Source organism: Protomyctophum parallelum (genome assembly GCF_964188405.1).
Source record: "Protomyctophum parallelum genome assembly, chromosome: 1".
Classification (NCBI taxonomy): Eukaryota; Metazoa; Chordata; class Actinopteri; order Myctophiformes; family Myctophidae; genus Protomyctophum; species Protomyctophum parallelum.
In genome coordinates, this window is record NC_139697.1 from 41,836,459 (window position 1) to 41,856,581 (window position 20,123).

A 20,123-nucleotide genomic window follows, 5' to 3' on the forward strand; every position below is an offset into this window, starting at 1 on the left:
TCCCTTGGGATGATGAGAGAACGACGAGTGGGCGTGGATGTGAATGGATGCTCTTTGACATTGCGATTCAATTACTAGCGTTTTAAAGTGAGCTGATGAGATTACAACGTTCTAAACACCACCACTAGATGGCGCCTGTAACACAGATATCCCCTTCTGGGAGCACTGCAAGTGACATCTATGAAACTGCATGCATTTGTTTATTAGGTAACCATTGAACCAATTTAGTTTGAGTTAACATTGCTGCTTATGTGGCAGAAAACAATGAATTAATCTCTATGAATGCAAGTAGTCTTAACTGTAAAACGGTAATGTAAGACCTGGTTCCATTCTTCATCACAAGGTTTCAATTGGTATTGGTCTCTCTGTGACTGTATAGGCTTCATCAAATTAGATTATTTTATAGGCCAAAACCAAGGTCATGAATGATGAACAGTACATACACGTGCACTTTGACAGCTCATTTAGTGCTCTAATTTATTAGCCTGCTGCCTAGCTATAATATGATCAACAGAGATCAAACTGACCCCTGATTATCATCGCAGTAGTAGCCTATTTTTCACGTGACCAGTCAAACAGAAATACCATTAGCTGTTGTTTGATTAAGACAGTATAGTCGGCTCTGCCCCGCTAATCCAGAACTGTCGGCCAGCATTCCCTTGCACTCTGTGACAGCCATGCAGGGCCGAAGCATGGAGGAGATATGAGTCACATAGGCCTATAGCCCCTAGTGGGATGCATGGGTCATGGGATGAATATGGAAGTGATTCTCAAAGTGAGGTCTGGGGACCCCCAGTGTTCCTTGACGGGGTTCCAGAGGGGTCCCCAGCAAAAGGAGCTATAATTTAGCATTTGCATCAGTTTAACCCTATCAATGAACCCTATGCATTGGCTCTTTGGCAATAGACGATTGAGAGCTTTTATCTGCTTTTTAAACAATAAGTGGACTATATTTTAATTATATAATTAACTTATCCCTTCCTTGTCCCTGGCACAAAATATTTTGATGTGGGTCTGAGGCCCAATAGACTGAATTTGGGCATCCTTGACATGAAACAGTTTGATTACCACCCACTGTCTGCAATAGAGGGTTGGGCACTAAACTAATGTTTTCACTGGTGTGGCGTGGTGCCCCATGCTGAAGACTGCCTGGCCCAGCACGCTATAGTCTTGGCTGGGAGAGGCTCTGCAGTTCAGATTTTAAAAAAATATGTAATGCTTATCCTTTCCCAGATGTTGGACAACAGAGTATATGCATGTTGGAACTTGGATGAGGTGTGTGTGTGTGTGTGTGTGTGTGTGTGTGTGTGTGTGTCGCTGACGCACGCATTTGCGTGATAAGGAGATTAAACCCTGGATTAATCTCGTGTGATGTGAAGTATAGAGGCATTCGATTATACCATCGCATAACGTTGGGGTTGAAGCACACTGTAATATTACGTGAATTAAGATGAGTAGCCTCTTCAAATATGTCAGCGTGAACGCCCCTTTTTTATATTCCTCCCCAAAAAAAAGAGCGTGCAGCCTCAGTATGTCGGTTGGCGGTGCTGCTGACTGACGCAGGCTGGACATACAACTACTCAAATTCCGTTTTCGCGACAGTTCAATGGGTACGGGTTAAATGGTAGACCCGTGAAAATAGCCTATTCAATAGGTCAACGGGAGAGTGTGTGAAAGTGAGAGTAAATGGTGGTGGGTGTGGGGGTTGTAGACAAGAAGAGAGAGACGGGGAGTAAAGGAGGGAGAGAGAGAGAGACAGATGAGAGAGGGGGAGAAGGAGGAGGAATAGACAGACACAGCCATTGCCCGAGTCACATCCACGTTATTGGTATTCGGTGCCTCGTCACGGGCGTGGAACGGCCGGGATAGTCTGACAGTAAGCAGCAATTTGGTGAAATTTGTGGCGCGGGATATCGCCGCCTTGAAGAGCGACAGCATCCCGCGGTCTCTTGACTCCCTGCGCCCGGATTGTGGCATCGGCGTTCTCCGGTAAGACATGACATATGGCCACTTTGTCAATTTAAAACAAACAGATGTGTAACGTCGCTGTCTCCAATCCATCCTATATTATTGAATGGAATCATGCAGTGCATTGGGCCTGTAAAGTGTTGGGGGTTGGAAATTAATTCATGATATTGGTATAGGTGGGCTGCTCAGGCTAATCGATAACATGTTGAATGGTCACTGGCTGAAAACGCTGTCATCCATAAATAAAGCAAATTGTTATGATTTCGAGAGATTGCAGAGTAGATAGTTATGCTAGTGGTACTACAGGCTATACTATTTAAAAATGGTCATCACAAATTTGTATTCTATTTGTAAAGCACGCCGCTCCTGCCTTTGTGTGCTGGGCAGCAGGGATGGAAACGGCGAGAGGAGGTTTTTGGCTCGTGAGAAGGCTCGCACAAAGCGGGGCACCGCACACGCCTTTCGTGAGGCGTGAACACTGCCACGGTGCCACCGCAAATAGATACATGCATGATGCAATTAGTTCGTTGTTAACCAGTCGGTAGTGCGGACAAAGAGTCCTCTATGGCAGGCTACTATAGGCTGTCTGACTCCATGTTGGACCTGGCTGGCTCCACCAAGAGAAGCCAAAGCTGTGATGATGTCCACTCATGCATCAGTCTCCTCTCCTCCATATCAAACCCACCGCCACAGACTAGCAGTAGCACATCATTATCTAACGCGTCACGCAGCGTCTGCATACACTGATGGAAATTAGCCTAAGTAAGTAGCCTACAGACAAAACCCTTGGGATGTTTTTCTTTTCTTCCCTCGTCTCTATTTTGTGTGTGAGCAGTTGCAACCGAAGGTACGTCCTATTTATCTAGCAGTGTTGTCTACTTATACCAGTTTGTCTACATAAAAATACCCTATAGTCTACTACCCAACCCAATGTGTTTCTACATGTCTCCATCCCTGCCCTATTTTGTGTAGTCACCCTACAGTACACCGCCTCACTGAGTTCTGCTCTGCTCAGCTTCACACACGCACACACACACACACACACACACACACACATACACACACACACACACACACACACACACACACACACACACACACACACACACACACACACACACACACACACACACACACACACACACACACACACACACAGTCACTCTCTCTCTCTCTCTCACACACACACACACACACACACACACACACACACACACACACACACACACACACACACACACACACACACAATGACCCATTGGAGGCTAGGTCTGTCTCTGCCTGTCTAGAAAACAGTGTGAGGAAAAACAGTGTGAGGAAAAAAGTCCAATCTACATTCGGGGACCCCCTGCCGATTTAAGCCAGATGGCCAAATGTACATCTCCACCCAGTGCACAGGATAGCCTTATGTCAAGGCCTTAGGTTCAGGCTGTTCAGCCCATGCACTGGTCTAGAGATGCCAAGAGCTTTGTAAGCCTATACTAATAATTCACATATCCTACATTATTGAATATTATTGTGAATGGGATACTGTACCTCTCCAACTATTAACCACTGTAAACAGCTCCAGCTATTGATCACTCGACTCACCCTGGCCCGGCGTCCCTATATTCTAGGTGAAGATTTTCAACAGTAGAAAGAATGAAAGATCTAAATCATTCCAAAATAGCAACTCTTAAAGGACAACTTTAGTTTTTTTCAACCAAGGTTCATGTTTTAGGTTGTTATTAGAGAAAGTAAAAGGTGAGTGTTCATTTTCTTTCATTTGCTGCTTTCTTTCGTTTTTGGGATTTTAGCAGTTTCTGACAGGGGGGCGGGGGCATTCGAGCATGGGGCTAAATATGTATTTTTTTACAAAATATTATGGTGATTTCTTTTTTATTATTTACTATAGTCCTAATAAACCCCAAGAAATTACATCTGGCCACAAAAGATCACAGGATCTATTGAATGTGTCAAACTGACATATTGAGCCTATACACACAGTATAAGCCTTCCTCCAGTAGGCTACCTTCACATTCAGTAGATCCTGTGATCTTCTGTAACCAGATGTAATTTCCTGGGGTTTATTAGGACTATAGTAAATAATACAAAAATAAATCACCATCAAATTTGGTAAGAAAATACATATTTAGCCCCATGCTCGAATGCCCCCGCCCCCCTGTCCAAAAGAGCTAAAATCCCTAAAACGAAAGAAAGCAGCAAATTAAAGAAAATGAACACTCAGCTTTTAGTTTCTCTAATAACAACCTAAAACATGAACCTTGGTTGAAAAAAACTAAAGTTGTCCTTTAAGATCATAATGTGTGCCATGCATGCAACGTGTGTTCTGATCCTGTGGTATTTTGGGTGGAAAAATAATGGAATATAAGTTATATAACTTGACACTAGTTAATAAAGTTATCTCTCACACCCTCCTCCTCTGCAGTCGCCACGCCTCCTTACTACCAAAGCAATATTTATCAGGAGGCCTATGTCTCTCTAATTCTGCACCAACCGTTAGCAGTGTAGGAATGCATTGATTTCCAATAATTATCTCATGTACAGTATGTATATACCGGTAGTCTAGTCATTAAACTATCTTCAGGGGACTGATATTTTTAGGGTTAGGCTTTGATGTTTATGTATAGAAATGGTACCCTGCATGAGAATTGTATATAAACAGCAATGATGTACCTGTTCTTTTCATGTTATTGAAATCATATCTCATGTGAGAAGGCTGTCATTCTATTTCTAACTAGAACTGCACTCTGTCGAGTGCCTACTTGCTTGTTGCACACAAGTAGGCCATAAATGGCCTACTAGTGCGCAAGCAGAGCGTGCAAGTACACATCAATACATACACGGAAGGGACATACACATCGTAGCACCTGACTGATAACATTACTTGCACGCTCTGCTTGCGCAAGTAATTAACTGCTGCCACTTGCACTCTGTGTCTTTCTCTCTCTCTCTCTCTCTCTCTCTCTCTCTCTCTCTCTCTGTGTGTGTGTGCTTGTGCGTGTGCATGCATGCGTGTGTGTCTGCGCCTGCGTGCATCCGTCCGTCCGTCCGTCTAGCCAGCAGTCTCTGAATTGGTTTGCTATTCCCACAGCTCTTTGGTATGCATAGAGCATCTTCATACTTAAGAGAGAAAGAGAGCAAGAGAGAATGGTAGAGAAAAAGAGAGAGGGATAGAGGGAGAGTACACAGGTAGATAGACTTGGGGGGGGGGGGGGGGGAGGAAAGGAGAGATGGAGAGAAAGGGAGGCGAGAGAAAGCGTTTCCTATTTCCCACCTTGTGTTCAGGCTAATAGTGACAATGTAGAGTGGTAAATAGTGGTAAATATTGATTGTGTTGAGAGACATTTAATGACACGTGAGAACATTATTCTAGTAAAGGGCCAAAGGCACTAGCTGTCATAGATCCCACTCTGGGCTCTTTCTCTCTTCATTTCCTCTCTTAATTTCTCTCTCTCTCCCTCTGCCATGTGTGTGTGTGTGTGTGTGCACTCGCGCGCGCGTGTGTGTGTGTGTGTGCGCGCAGTGTGTGTGTGTGTGTGTGGGAGTGTGTGTGATCTGCTTTTTTCACTATTTTGACTCGCCGACAATGACATGCCCAAAATAGACACTCCAGGTTGAAAATAGTTAATGCTACACATAGTCCACATCTGCCCACACACATCCTCACGAATACATCACACTTTACTTCCCCAGAGTGACCTACAATAAGCCCAGACAGCATAGGAACAGTAGAATTAGATTAAATGACCAAATCATTAACATACAAACAGCTTTAATGGCTGCACTCTTATTCTTGCGCATTGAGTTACATTTAGCTGAAGGTCCTATTCAGTGAGAAATCGAGTACAACAATAGAATGATCTTGAGATCCTAGATAACTAACGTTACCAGCACTTGAGTCAAGTAAGGAGTGCGGGAGTCAAAAGCCAGAAGCATCCGACAACAGATGCAACTAATATTCTAATATACTAATACTGTATATAGTTAAGCAAAAGACACCCCTTAATAGGTCCGCTATAGCCTATAGAGCACTCACCATGACTATATTCACAAAGGTCTCCCCACACTCCCTTACTCCAACTCTGAGAATGTAATATATAGTTCTGAAGAAGGTCTTGTAGATTTACCGTATACCAGTATACCAATAAATTGATGTAAATTACAATTCTTTTTTTTTAATATATTTTTTATCCCACGATTTTGTAACCCATTTTTCACCCCTGTGTCAATCATCTAATGTGATTATGTGATCCTGGGCTCTACACACCCTCCGCCAACCTGGGGAGAGCAACGGACTTAACTCATGCTTCCTTCATGCTTGAGTGTCCAAGTTGCTCCTTTACACCTGACAGGGGGGAGTTTCCCTGGTTGGACGTAGCTGTAAATTACAGTTCTGCATGAAGTTTCTACTTTGATACACTCTGAGTCTATCATGAATCTCTACCTGGGATTCAAACCCATGTCTCCTGTGTGGGAGATCAAAATTTCTCCGCTCTTCCAAGAGGGAATTCTTGCTTGTCCAAGGGGGGTATGGCACATATGGGCTTCAGTCAATACTCCTGACCTTGACAAGTAGGTGTCCTACTCGACTCCAGTCAGTCTACATTTCTTGGAAGAGTAGAGAGGCCATGCACCTCCGACCACTGCAGATGTACTAGTTGACATACTCTAGTCTACAATACAGATTGGTTCAAATATAAATTTTCATTAATTAAAATGATTGCAGCTTTAAATGAACCCTCATGATGTGGTCATTTTAGAGGAGGGGGTAGGGTCACAGATCATGCAGACTGCAGAGTGCGTTTCTTGATGAGGTGATACCGTGATATTTGACATGTAAGAAGACAGTCAGTGACTCGTCTTGTCTCGGTCTGTTTAAGTCATATGTGCAAGTCATATGCTTTTCTGCTTAAGTAACTCATTAGCCTACTGCCCTCTCTCTCTCTTTCTGTCTGTCTGTCTGTCTGTCTGATACTCTGTGTGTGTGTGTGTGTGTGTGTGTGTGTGTGTGTGTGTGTGTGTGTGTGTGTGTGTGTGTGTCTGTCTGTATCGTTAGTGAGCATGGATAGAGTTTTCAAATGCAGCTGCAAATGGTCCAGAGAGTTCTGGAATGTTGTGTTGTGTAATGACACGGACAGAGCAATAAAGTTGGAGTTGCTGCCGTTTACGCTGCATCTGTTCATTTCTTAGATTCAGATTCAGAATAATATATTTGTCTTATTCCCTGTACTTGCTTAAAGAAAGAATACAAATTGCTCTTCCCCCCAGCCACTTTCAGTGCAAAAATCAGCAAACATCTAGATTAGAAGCACAGTATGTAGTGTTTTAAGTGATTTCTTTCTTTCTGTCTTTTTTGAGGCCCCTCCTATATTCAGACTATTAGTGTAGATTTTCGTCTTACATAAACTAACAAATTAAATTCCCATTGACAATGATTGGAGAATTTACGAAGTTAGCAGCTCAGAATGTGTTTAGGTGTGCTTAAAACGTGCAATTCATCAGGATCCTAGCCTGTCCCAATTCAAGTCAAGACTGTGACAGTCTGTTTGTTTTTCCATATGTCTCTCTCTCTGTTTTTCTCTACCCGTCATCATACATTAATTCATGCTATGTAGTATGTTGTGAAACGTTGTCATACGACAAAGTATAAATCAGACTTCAGTCTCTCTCTTTTTCCTCTGTTCTGTCTCTCAGCCAGTTCTTTGTATTTATTTGTAGCTGAGCTTAGAATTCTGACTTGTCTCTTTTCGTCTCATCTGAAACACGGTGACTCACTCTTGCACATGCATGTTCATAGATGCAGGGCAGGCGTGCACGCAAATGCACGCAGTACACCTTTTCAAGTAGTAACACACCCACAGCCAATGAGAGAATACTGTGTCAGTGGTAAGTGATGGAAGAAGTACTCAGATTTTTGAGTGGTGCAGCCACTCCAAGGAACAGCACTGTCTGTCCCTATGTCTGTTTAGAGTACCAACAGGTGACAAAGTGGTGCTGTTGCGCTTCACACAGTGCACAGCTGCATGATTGGAAGCTGAGTTTTTAGCAGCCATTACGTGATTTTGGGTGTGCCAGTCAGAGATGGGCAGTTTTTGTATTTAAAGGCGCATTCAGTGATTTGGGTGATTTGGAAAAAAAACCCGGTCCGCCCCAGTAACAAGATGTGCACATGCACACGCTCTACAATCACCATAATCATGATTGGAGGAAGGCCCCTCTCATCCTGATTGCAGGGGCTCAGGGAGGAACTCCATCTTACAAATATCTGGGGGTGATGATAGACGCCACCTTATCATGGTCATCTCACATTGACTATATTTGTAAGAGGATACAGCAGCGTATGTACTCCCTGGCCTATGCCGACTATCGTTTGGTGCTAGCAGTCAGATCTTAATAATAATAATAATAATAATATATACGATTTATATAGCGCTTTTCTAGGTACCCAAAGTCGCTTTACAGAAAGAAATACAGACATATTTATTTGAAAACAAATTAAAAGGTTTAAAAGGTTAAAAACTAGGAATAAAAATCAAAAGAGGGGCAAACAAGAAGGGTGTGTGTGTGTGTGTGTGTATGTGCGTGTGTGTGTGTGTGTGTGGGGGGGGGGGGTTATGTAGGGAAAGCCAGTTTGAAAAGGTGGGTTTTGAGTGTGCTTTTGAACATTTCGAATCTTGTCTCTTTTCTATACGTCTGTTGTTCAAACTGTGATGTTGTACTGTAGCACGGCCTGGTTTAACAGCCTATCAATGGTATATAAGAACAAACTGTATAGCCAAATTAAGATCTGCGCTAAAATTGTTGGTAGGCCTGTTGAGGTCGTGTTACGTTCTTTTAAAGAGGGCGAGGCCCAGACCAAGAGCATGCTTAGACTTGCGAAGAGTATCTCTTCTGACCCCTTACATGTTTTAAATGATGAATATCAACTGTTGCTCTCCATGAGGCGGTTTAGAGTCCCTATATTTAAGAAAAACAGACTAAAGAACTAGTTTGTACATCAGTCTGTCCTGCTTCTAAACCAAATTCATAAATCTAAATACATGTATTTCAAATACTGCCCATCTCTACAGTACAGTACAGTACAGTAGAGGGACCCCCTGGGGACCCCCACACTGTAACTCTGTAATTTCTCGACTGTTTCGGACCCAGGGCAGCTCTCCGGAACCAAATAATTATTGTGGAATAAAAGTACAAAATGTTCCTTTGAGATGTGGTGCAGTAGAAGTAAAATGATTGGAAATTGAAAATACTCCATTGGCCAGAGCTACTTCTGGCCAGTGAAGCGCTCAGCATCTCCACATGGTGTGGAACTGCTGCACTCTGTCACTGGACCAACATGTGTGTGTGTGTGTGTGTGCGCCTATACACAGTATCAGTATGTTTGTCATATGATCCTTCTTACAGTATGTGAACGTGAGTGCATGCATAATGCATATTTATTTGTCTGTAGATGTGGGATAAAGCTGAGGGTGATTCAGAACAGCTTTGGTGGGGTGGGTGGTAAGGGGGGTTGACAGACAGCAGGCAGGAAGTGAGCTAACTGGTTCTCACACTCCTCCAGATTTTTCAGTGTTGGTTTCCACTTTGACAAATGTCTTTTTTCTTTTCTTTTTCGCTGCTGCACCACAGAGAGGTATAAAGCCACAGTCAGCCTTTGAAGCGTCCATTCCGGGCTCTATTTATAAAAACCCCAGTTACACTTGAACTACATCTCTGTCAGCAAGCAGCAGGCAAACTGGCTGATCCACTGGCATGCGTACAGCCGTACACACATGCACATTAACAGGCAGGCACACTACCACAGATAGAGTGGCATCCAAAGATACACAAATATATCAAATGAGGTGAGCACACATATGATTAAGCACAAACAGAAAAACAGCACGCGCACGCATGCGTGTGCACACACACACACACACACACACACACACACACACACACACACACACACACACACACACACACACACACACACACACACACAAATACCACAGAAACACACACAATCCCAGAGAACTGCTGGGGATTCTGGGAAGGCTCTAACGGTTAGAGGTTAGAGTCTAACCTCTTCCTAGTGCCGTTGCTGTGGAGACAGGGATTCAGGAAGTGGTTTCTGGCCAGCGGTCTAGCGGAGGGAGGGTGAGGAGTTTTTTGGCAGTATGAACTCAGATGGAAACCATAGTAGTTGATCTGTCCTCAATCAAACAGTTCCACTGCCGTTGAAGTTGCAACGGCCGTTCTGTTGTTTACTCTGAGCATTTGAACAAAACCACATTTGTTGTTATAAGTCATTTGGAGACAGGGAGCCCGGCGGTATGTGCCGCTGAGCCCTGCGGTGGCCAGCAATGTCAGTGGGTTAGTAAGAACAAACAGACGAGGCTGACGTTCGCTGTTTTACTGGGAGACCTTTCCGGAATGTTGGAAAGCAGGAACCCTGGGCAGTTGCAAACATACACAGTATGAAAACATACTGTGTATGTTTTACCTACCTGCAGATTATACCAGTGTCAGTTACCTATGTGCATAACACTTTGACACTTCTCCCTGTCCCCAGTTAACCCCTGGGGGTCCAAAAACCTTAGGTTTTGTTTTTGGCTAGGTGGCCCAGCCTTCATCCATTCAGGATAGAGAGGGGCCTTCTGCCAATCATGATCGAGCGGGGACGGGCCTTGGTGTGCGTGCTGTTGGCCTGTCGCATGGGGGGCACTGTAGTGTGTGCATGTGCACATCTTGTTACCAGGGCGGACCGGACCGGGTTTTTTCTCCGATGGAGCATGCACAACAACGAATTTCACCCACTGTTTTGCACCTGTAAACCTGTGATGTGACAATTCAGTTCATTCTGATTCTGATCGCATCGTGATGTGTTGATCTGAAATCTTTTGAAACATTTTGCCTATATGGCATTCCCAGAATTTGGGGGGCCACGTTGAAAGTGGTTGTGTCCACATCAATGTTATTTTGCAATTTGCATTACCAATCTGTCTCCCCAAAAAAGTCATAAAGACATAGTCAAAGACATAACTCCAGCATCATAACATGGTCTGAAAATGCAGTGTTAAAGTGCAGACCATGTAGTCCTTCTGACACTGTGTCAATCCTTTCTCTTATCGTAGGATGACTTCTATCAGGTTTGTAGAGATTTTGAGTTACCTGTTAATGATGAAGACCTCTTGCCTAGTCTGAAGCCACAGGATCAAAACTACCACCAACATTCCTCCTGAGTCCTGATTTGATTTACTTTAGTGTCCCTCAAAGGTAAATTAAATCTGGTTAAACTAATATCAAGTCTGTGAACCAAATAGACCTCACAGTCATGACAGAATGTGCTCGGCTGACTTTCTCTCCAAACTTTCTAACTGCCTGTCTCATTGAAAATAGATTTGATGTATCGTTTCAAAAGCCAACAAGTCTCAGGAGCACCAGAGAGTCCTCGACTTACTCAATACTCACACTAAGAGATCTGTTGGCTTGGCCGCTGGGGTTGTTGTGCTTAGATCAGGTTTATTGATCCCTGCTGTGATGGACACATCAGGCCTTATGTCCCAAGAGGAGCATTCATCTTAGAGAGAGAGAGAGAGAGAGAGAGAGAGAGAGAGAGGGAGAGAGAGAGAGAGAGTGGTCAAAGGAAGAAGAGAAAGCAAAGCAACAGAGTTGGAATAACAGATGTGCCTGTATGTTGTGAAACAGACATGGACAGATATACTGTATATCACTCTTGTCCAAAAACGAGTCAGTTGTTCTGCATACTGGTGGATTTATTGTGAAGCACACAAACCAACGTTGAACTGGTAAACAACATAAAAATACACTTGCTTAGAATAACATTGCATAAACATAATACAGCACATAATCATAAATGAAATAAAGAAAATACAGTCCAAAATAACATGCAAACAGTATTCAACATACCTTACTGGCTGCTCTACAAGCATAAGGGATTGAGAGGATCACTAGTGCCCATGCCATGGCCATGAACACAGCGACACATAAACTTGAACTTCTGCATCACACTGTCAAATGACATGTGTGCAACCATGTCTCCCGTCTACCTGACACCAGACGGCCATATAAAGGGTTCCGCATTAGCCAAACAATGGCACTTCCGGTCCAACTTGGACATGTATTGAATAAGCAAACATGAGCAGCAAATAACTTAAATACAAAACAAATTAGGAATAATTGCAGCAGTTACACTGTAAGAATAGAAAACCAGAGAGTACAACACTTCTTCCTGTATTGTGATGCTGTGGTACAAGCAATAATGAGAGAAATAGCAAGAGAGATCGCAAGACAGAGGGAGACAGACTTTTTTGTGTAATCATTTCCCATTGTATTTAGACATTTTTGGCAATATTTCATGTCAATGGCTCAGGAGGTAGCAGGGCTGCCCGGCACTCTGAAGGTTCCTGGTTCGATCCCTGCCTGGCTTCGTGTCGAAGTGTCCTTAGAGAAGGAAGTGAGTGGGGTGGGCCTTGCAGGGTTGCCTCCACACTACAGTAGGTGTGTGAGTGGTTTTTGATTGATTGATTGATTGAATATGTTATTAACATGTTTGTTAACAGTAGTACGGCAGCACTGTCAAAAAAGTGCCGCTAAAAGGATAACATAAAAAGCCCCGGGGGGCTTGTTTCCATTGTAGTCCATTACTCAATTCACCAACAAGAATGGTGCATGTAAAAGAAGCAGCTTGGACTCCTCATGCATAGGAGGAAGCATGAGGTCAGTCCGCTGCCCCCCCCAGGTTGGCAGAGGAAGTGTAGTGCCCAGGATAACATTCGATAATTGACACTGGGTGAAAAAATGGGTTACAAAATCGTGGGATAAGAAATGAGAACATACTGCGTTTGATTAAAAAGAAAGTGAGACGTGAGAGATCGAGAAAGAGAGTGGAAGACTAAGAGACATTGTTTTCAGCTCTGGCATGGAATCTCTCCTGTCTATTGACCCAGAGCTGCCTCGATTACAAATACACACAGATCAGCCAAAGCTTTATTTTGATCAGTCTGTTTTGCTCGCTTTCTTTGTTCTTCTCTCTCTCTCTCTCTCTCTCTCTCTCTCTCTCTTGCTTGTTCTCTTATATTATTCTATTATCTCTCCGTCAATCTTATATCTGCCGCACAGGCACCGCTTTCATGATTCAGCCAACGCTGACAGCATGTCAGCATTATTCAGTCCTTCCATCCATCCATCCATCCATCCATCCATCCAAACAAAAAACTGTGTCCATCATAACTTTCATGTGCTCCATAACTGCTATCCATTAGTGGGCGAATGTAAAAATTACAATATTATTTACCTCAAGCTGTGTGTGATGTTGTTTATCATCTTAATTGTCTCCACCAGGCCGAAGGCATGTGGGGAGAGTATGTTTTGCACTCCGTCCGTCCGCGTGTCCGTCCGTGTGTGTGTCCGTGTGTCCGTGAACAGCTAATCTCGGCCACCGTTAACCCGGTCGATGCCATATTTTGCACACACACTCCCTGGATGCCAACGATGAACCTCTGCCCCAAACTTTCCAGAACAGCCTGTTATAGCGCCACCAGGAGGCCGCTTTGTGCAAAACAAGTTTTTGCACAGTACACCTACAGATTTTGTCCAAACATCACGCAAATTGGTACACAGTCTCTCTAGAGCCATTCAACGAAACGGGTCTTTCAGATTTATCAGACTCCATCCTGATTGGTTAAGATTGGCTTCCAAAGTTCACAGGAGTGCTCAGTTTCAAACAAAATGCTGCAAATCATGAACACATCGCGTCATTTCCGTGAAATTGTGCACCCACATTCCCACTAGGCCGAGGACGAAATGCCACATGAACAATTTCAACTCAGCCTCAAGGTGGCGCTATAACTGGCCAAAAAGTGTTTTTACCTCTAACTGCACGGATCTGTGGATAACTTTGTATGCCAACTCCCTAGAGGCCAAGGAAAAACCTTTGCCTGGAATCTTTCACATCTGCTCTTTATAGCGCCACCAGGAGGCCGACATATGTAAAACACATTTTCTATTATTACTCCTTCAGATTTTATCCAAATTTCACGCAAATCGCTACACATGATCTCCATAGTCATGTGATCAAGACAGGTTTGTTTGATTTATCATATTCCATCCTGATTTGCCACGATTGGCTCCTACAGTTTTCAGGAGTAGCCCGCTTTGTACAAATCGCCACAACTCCTCAACGCAGCGCCCCATTGCGATGAAACTGTGCACGCATATTCACACTAGGTTGAGGAAGAAATCCTGGTGGAGACCTGTGCCCAGAAGGGCACTTTTTCTAGTTTCATAACTGTTATCCAGATGTGTGGTCGCTGAATGAGTTTTCTTTCTTATCAGTCCTAGCGTTAGAGCTCTGTAATGGCCTGAGGGACTTCATTATTGATCAGCCCTGATCGATTGCCTTCATAATGCACTGGTACATTATACCATTATACAGTATTCACCCTCTCTTATGGGCCTACTTTATTCTCCCTCTCTCTCTCCCTTTATGCCTTCTGTTTTTCCTCTCTCTTCTTGTTTTTGGTCCTGACCTTGTTTTTGTCCCTCCCCCATTCCACCATATTCCTCTCTCATCTCACGCATCTTCTCTCCTTTAACCCCCTCCTCTCCATATCCTCTCATTTTCCTCTCCTCTCTCTCTCTCTCCATCTTCCAGCCCTGCGGTACCACCACCATCATGGAGTCGTCGGACGATGACACGCTCAGCGAGCGCTCCTGCGTCAGCGAGCGCTCCCTCCGCAGCGAGCGCTCCGGGGGCTCGCTGTCCCCGTGCCCCTCGGGCCCCCAGGGGCAGAGCGGAGACACGCTGCCGTGGAACCTGTCCCGGCACGAGCGGCGGAAGAGGAAGAGCCACAACTCTCATGTGCTGGACCCGGCGGAGAGGGCTGTGGTGCGCGTGGCAGGTAAGAGACGGCCAGCTGGAGCGAATCCTTCTCCATCACAGTCAGTCTTGAGTCAAGATGATGTTTCTGATTAGACCATAACCAGTGGTGGAAAGTAACTAAGCACATTTACTGTACTGTACTGCACTTCGGCACAATTTGAGTAATTGTTTACTTTACTGGAGCATTTCTAGTAAAGAAATACATTAGGAGCTTGTAGATCTGCTGTTTTCGAAGGATATTTATTTCTGCAATACAGTGACGGTTTTGTGTCCGTCACTTTGGGATGTTTTCATATGTTCTGCCATGTGACAGGACGGCCTGCGTGACATCAGGTGGCAAAACAATGCAGTGGTATGGTCTAGAGATTCTGTGGAGTCTGTGACATTCATCGGCCTTTGATATCTCAGTCGAAGACTTTCTCCTGGCTCTTATTGAAGATCCATGGCCTAAAAATAGCCCCGTCTGCTGAAACGCCAGCAGTCAATACATGTTACTGAGATGGGAGAGGAGCACGTGTCTTCTTGGTATTATCAGTGTTGATCACCAGCATACTTCACCAATTCAGCGTGGAGCATTATCCCTATGCGTCCAATATGGTAACAGGATAGGATAGGTGGCACCGTGGGCTTAGTGTTTCATTGCCAATTCCTTCCAAATATGTACATTGTACATGATCAGAACATGCTTAAACATTTGACAATTAAGGTCTAATATTCCTACAATTGCTACTAATTGCTACAAAACCTGTAAATCCAGTAATTCTGTGGCATAAGCAAGAAGTTGAGGGATACAATTAAGTATTTTATTAAGTAGTTTATTAGGCTACTGAGACTTTAGTCTATTAGGCTACCTCATTTGCAGAATCTTGGCATGCCTATTATGTCATGCCCACAATATGGAAACTAGGGTTCATGTGATGAAATGACATGCAAATGTCATTCCCACCAAGGGAGAAGAGCACAAACTAAGCATTTCTGAAAAGCTCCTCACTTGAGCCGCGAGGACTCGAGGAGACATTTCATCCTTGCGTGCCTCCCTTCTCAAAGGGAGGTCAGAATCCAGGGTCAGCTGTACTGAGCAGAGCCCCTCGGAGCTGTGGGATGAGATTCATTGTCATGCTGAAGGTCACTTAAGCAGGGTAGCAGGGCATTCATTTACGAAAAAACAAAGAAGTTAGAATATGGAGGTAGGAGGTTTCTTCCCAACAACTTACAGCGTGCAATATCCTATTAGTTCCTAAATAAAAGAGTGCTATTTTCCTCCATATTACTACCCCACTGCCTGCAGGCTTTTGCCAGTTTAAATGTGTCCCTTTGCTCTGGGTAACAGTAGATGGAGGAGAAATGTAGGTTGCTCTGCTCTCTCTGGAGATGCCGGGCTTTCCCTGTTCGAGTAATGAGAGACTGCTACTAGGCTAATAGCTTCCCCCCTTTTAGTGAGGAGACCAAACGTTGCAACGTGATAATTGCAAGAAAATGATATGAAAGTGGTTTAGCGCTCAGGCTTTCTCCTTGGAACAAATGGATATGAGTCTTGTTTACAGTGTTAGGGCTCTCATTACACAAATAGATGCACTTTGTACATGCTTTGCTGCAACCATATTTATTGCAACCGAGTCACTGATGCTCACATACAGAGGGATTTCCCTTAGTACAGTAGAATAAGCTTAACTTCCTCAATTGGCAACATTTATCCACCTTGTTGTACATCAACAGGGACAATAGCAGAATTACATGCTCTCTCAGCGCATTTTGTGTGATGTACAAGGCTCTGTACATCACACACAAATGACATCATATTGACAGCATACCAATGATGCCATACACACATGTAGTGTGTAATTCAGTTGTGTGTCTGTCGTCGGGTGGGATGGTGATGATGGGGGAGGGGTTTGTCAGTAGTGAGGCGATGACAAGACTAAAAGCCTACTTTATGACAGGCCTCGGCTATGTACAACTATTACACGAGAGTGAGTGAGAGAGAGGGAGAGATAGGTGTATTGTATGCAACTATGCATGCATGCATGCAAGAATTAATGTTTTCAGGGCAAAGGTGTATATGAAAGCATGCGCATAGCCTACTACAGTACATGTGTGTGTAGTAGGTGGGTGTCTGCATATGCTTGTGTGTACTGTACATGTGTGCTACAGTATATGTGTGTTGTATGCATGATGTGTGTGTTTGTGTGTGTTTGAAGAACCTTTAACCTTGGATTATGCACTTTTGTACTTTGTACTTTGTACTTTGTACTTTGTGCGTGCGTGCGTGCGTGCGTGCGTGCGTGCGTGCGTGTGCGCGTGCATGTGTGTGTGTGTGTGTGTGTGTGTGTGTGTGTGAGAGAGAGAGAGGAGAATGTGGTGGTGATGTGTATTCTGTGAGCATTTCTACTTGGCTGAGGTTACCAGACTTATTAATGTTTTACAACCTCCAAGCTACTGTACTTCACAAGGGAATACTGTGTTCATAGTGTTCCACATCTATCCTGGCCTCACAACCAGTTAGCTTCAAGCTGCTCTCTGTCAGTATGCAGACTAGAGCACAGTCCAACACACAGTACAGGACAGCTGAATGCAAAGACACCAGTATACAGTCTCTTGGTTAATGAAATATCGAATTAACACTGAAAATATTTAGTGCAGTGAGAATACAGGAGAGGGTCTTGTTGTAAGACCCTATTACGCACAATGGTTTTAGTGGTTAAACAACTGGACTGACTGCGGTTCCTGAAAACAAAAGCATTGTCAGGTGGTCACACTTTCTACAAATCCCAAATATCTATAATGCACTATAGATACAGTACCTTCATGATGCTTTATAAAGCTGCCATAAGGTGTCTTTCCTATGTCAGCAGTTGTAAGGCAGTTTGACTAATTCTGTAATCAAAGTCAGGCATCACAATTGCACATGATCACGCTACCTATTTTGCATTATAAGTTGTTATGAACCTCTGTAACCATAATGGATGGAGCGTGTGTTAAGGAATAGCTTGAAATAGCTTGTTGAAATATGTGTGATGTTGAGTGACTGAGACAGAAGGAGGGAGAGAGAGAATGACTCATTTGTCTGTGTTCGTCTTTGTGCCATACTGTACACGGATATGTTATGCATTTTCTTTGTGCGTACAATAAAATCCTCAGTCATTGTTAATTTATCCATTTGTAACTCCAAGAGTGCGATCCATAACTTTAACAACATCCAACCTGGGACAAAATTTGTAACGCGATCCCCACATCGTCGACTGAATTACCCCCGCAGGATCAATAAAGGTCTATCTAATTCACTATCTATTGTTCTCCAGGCAATAGTACTTGCCAACCAGTATGCGTCTTTCCCGACACCACGGTAGAAATGTCTCAGTGGAAGAGTAGAGGGGACCACCTCCAATCACTCTGGATGTGTTGCTGTTAGTTGTAATGTAATAGCAAACTCTACCATACACATTCATTAAAAGAACATTATGTTTTTTTTATCTATATTAACAAGTGAGAAGTTGTCACGTGGCGCAAAAGATGTGGCACTAGCCAATGAAAAGATGTGCCCATAGCCAATGAAAACATGTGCCAATGAAAAGATGTGCCCCCCATACCAACATCTGCGCAGCCGTCACTAGCTCTCAGCCCCCCCCTACCTCTTTGGCTTCTCTAATGTGATCTCCCCTATGGATCTCCCTCTCCGCACTCCGCAGAGAAACCTTACCTCACGGAAGGTGGAATAGTCGCCTCACCATTTTGCTTATTCCTTCTAAATCTCTGAATTTAAAATATAGCTCGCTCAGCGAATGTCTTAGTAACATTAACATTGTTCTTAGAAAGTACTTGGTTTGTGCCTAACTACTACGATTAGACAGATCGCGTTTGTTATTTCGCTACTGCCAGTACTTCTGATTGCACACACACACACACACACACACACACAACACTACCCCGTGTCCCACACACACACAACACTGCCGCGCGGATTTAAGCTGTTAAACCTATTTTGTTAAAGTTAAATATGCTTCTCTCAGCTCAAAGCGTGTATGAATAAGGAGATAAATGAACAGCTGTCGGTGGGAGAGGACGTCAGCTGTGTGTGTGTGTGTGTGTGTGTGTGTGCGCGCGCGTGTGAGAGGGAGGTAAACAGTCAGCAACACGTTACATTTTTACTTCTACTAAAGAAAGAGGCAGCGATGGAGCCATAAGTCCATATCCATAAATTTGGAGACATAAATTGCGCAAAATACTGTTAAACATGACGGCATCAGCCTGCTGCATCCTCCTAGCTGTTGTGTGCTAAGCTAAATCATCATACAGAACCACAATAGTCAACACCATTGACCAGGGTTGCCACATTGACTGAGAGGGAAACAAGCAACCAGGTCTATGAAAATGTTAACAGGCCAGATCAAGTCAGAAAATCCGAAAAAGTCAGAAAATAAATCTAGAATACGCAACAATATTGCTGACTGTCAAACATCATTGTCCAATTTAGAGCAGTGGTTCTCAAACATTTTCATGTCATGGACCACTAATGTTCTATATATATATATATTTATATATATATATATATATATATATATATATATATATTATATATAATATATATATTTACTATATATATTTACTATATATACACACCGGTATATATACAGTGTACACAAACCGTATATCTAGGTGTGCCCCGAGATTTTTAGGCTATGAAAAGTGTGCCCTGGGACAAAAAAGGTTGAGTTAAGCGGTGGCCAAAAGGTAGATCACGATCTACCAGTAACGTCAGATCAGGGGTTTTGTCGGCCAGCGCCAAAAATGCTCCCCGACAGCATAATCGGAGCAAATACCGGGCAGTGTGTATGAGCCATAACGTGTTGACTACACTACACTACACTAATAAGGACACATAATAATAACTAATAACCCATCCGTTACTACATGTGGAGTCAACTCCCGCAATTTCCTTCTTCCCATAGTGCGCGGCAAAGTAACTCTGGGATGAGCGGCCGCAAAGTGGCCGCGAAATTCTAGTTATTTAACATATTAAACATTAAAACCGGGGATATAATATAAATGCTATAAATAAAATAGCAGATATACAAGCTCACAGTGCTTTGTGCTGCGCTGCGAGCCTGTACATCTGCCATTTTTTTTTACATTTTAGAAAAATCGTGAAAATGTGAGAACTACAAATTTAGAAGGCATTTGTAGAATTGCCCTCAGGTCTTAATGGGTTCAAATAAGTTCCAGATTTAAGCTTTAAGTTTAACACTGAGGATTCTACTGTGTATATTCA

General features: G+C 43.5%; 1 protein-coding gene across 9 annotated transcripts in view; it reads left to right on the top strand.

The window, feature by feature from the left end:
- Positions 1-1,816: 1,816 nt before the first annotated feature.
- macf1a (microtubule actin crosslinking factor 1a) overlaps positions 1,817-20,123 on the top strand; it is a 266,103-nt gene continuing 247,796 nt past the window's right edge. For all 9 annotated transcript variants that reach the window (XM_083785940.1, XM_083785948.1, XM_083785944.1 and 6 more), the window contains exons 1-2: positions 1,817-1,989; positions 14,630-14,876. In XM_083785940.1, the coding sequence (XP_083642066.1) occupies positions 14,651-14,876 (226 nt within the window). In that variant the 5' untranslated portion in view covers positions 1,817-1,989; positions 14,630-14,650. The remainder of the gene's footprint in view (positions 1,990-14,629; positions 14,877-20,123) is intronic.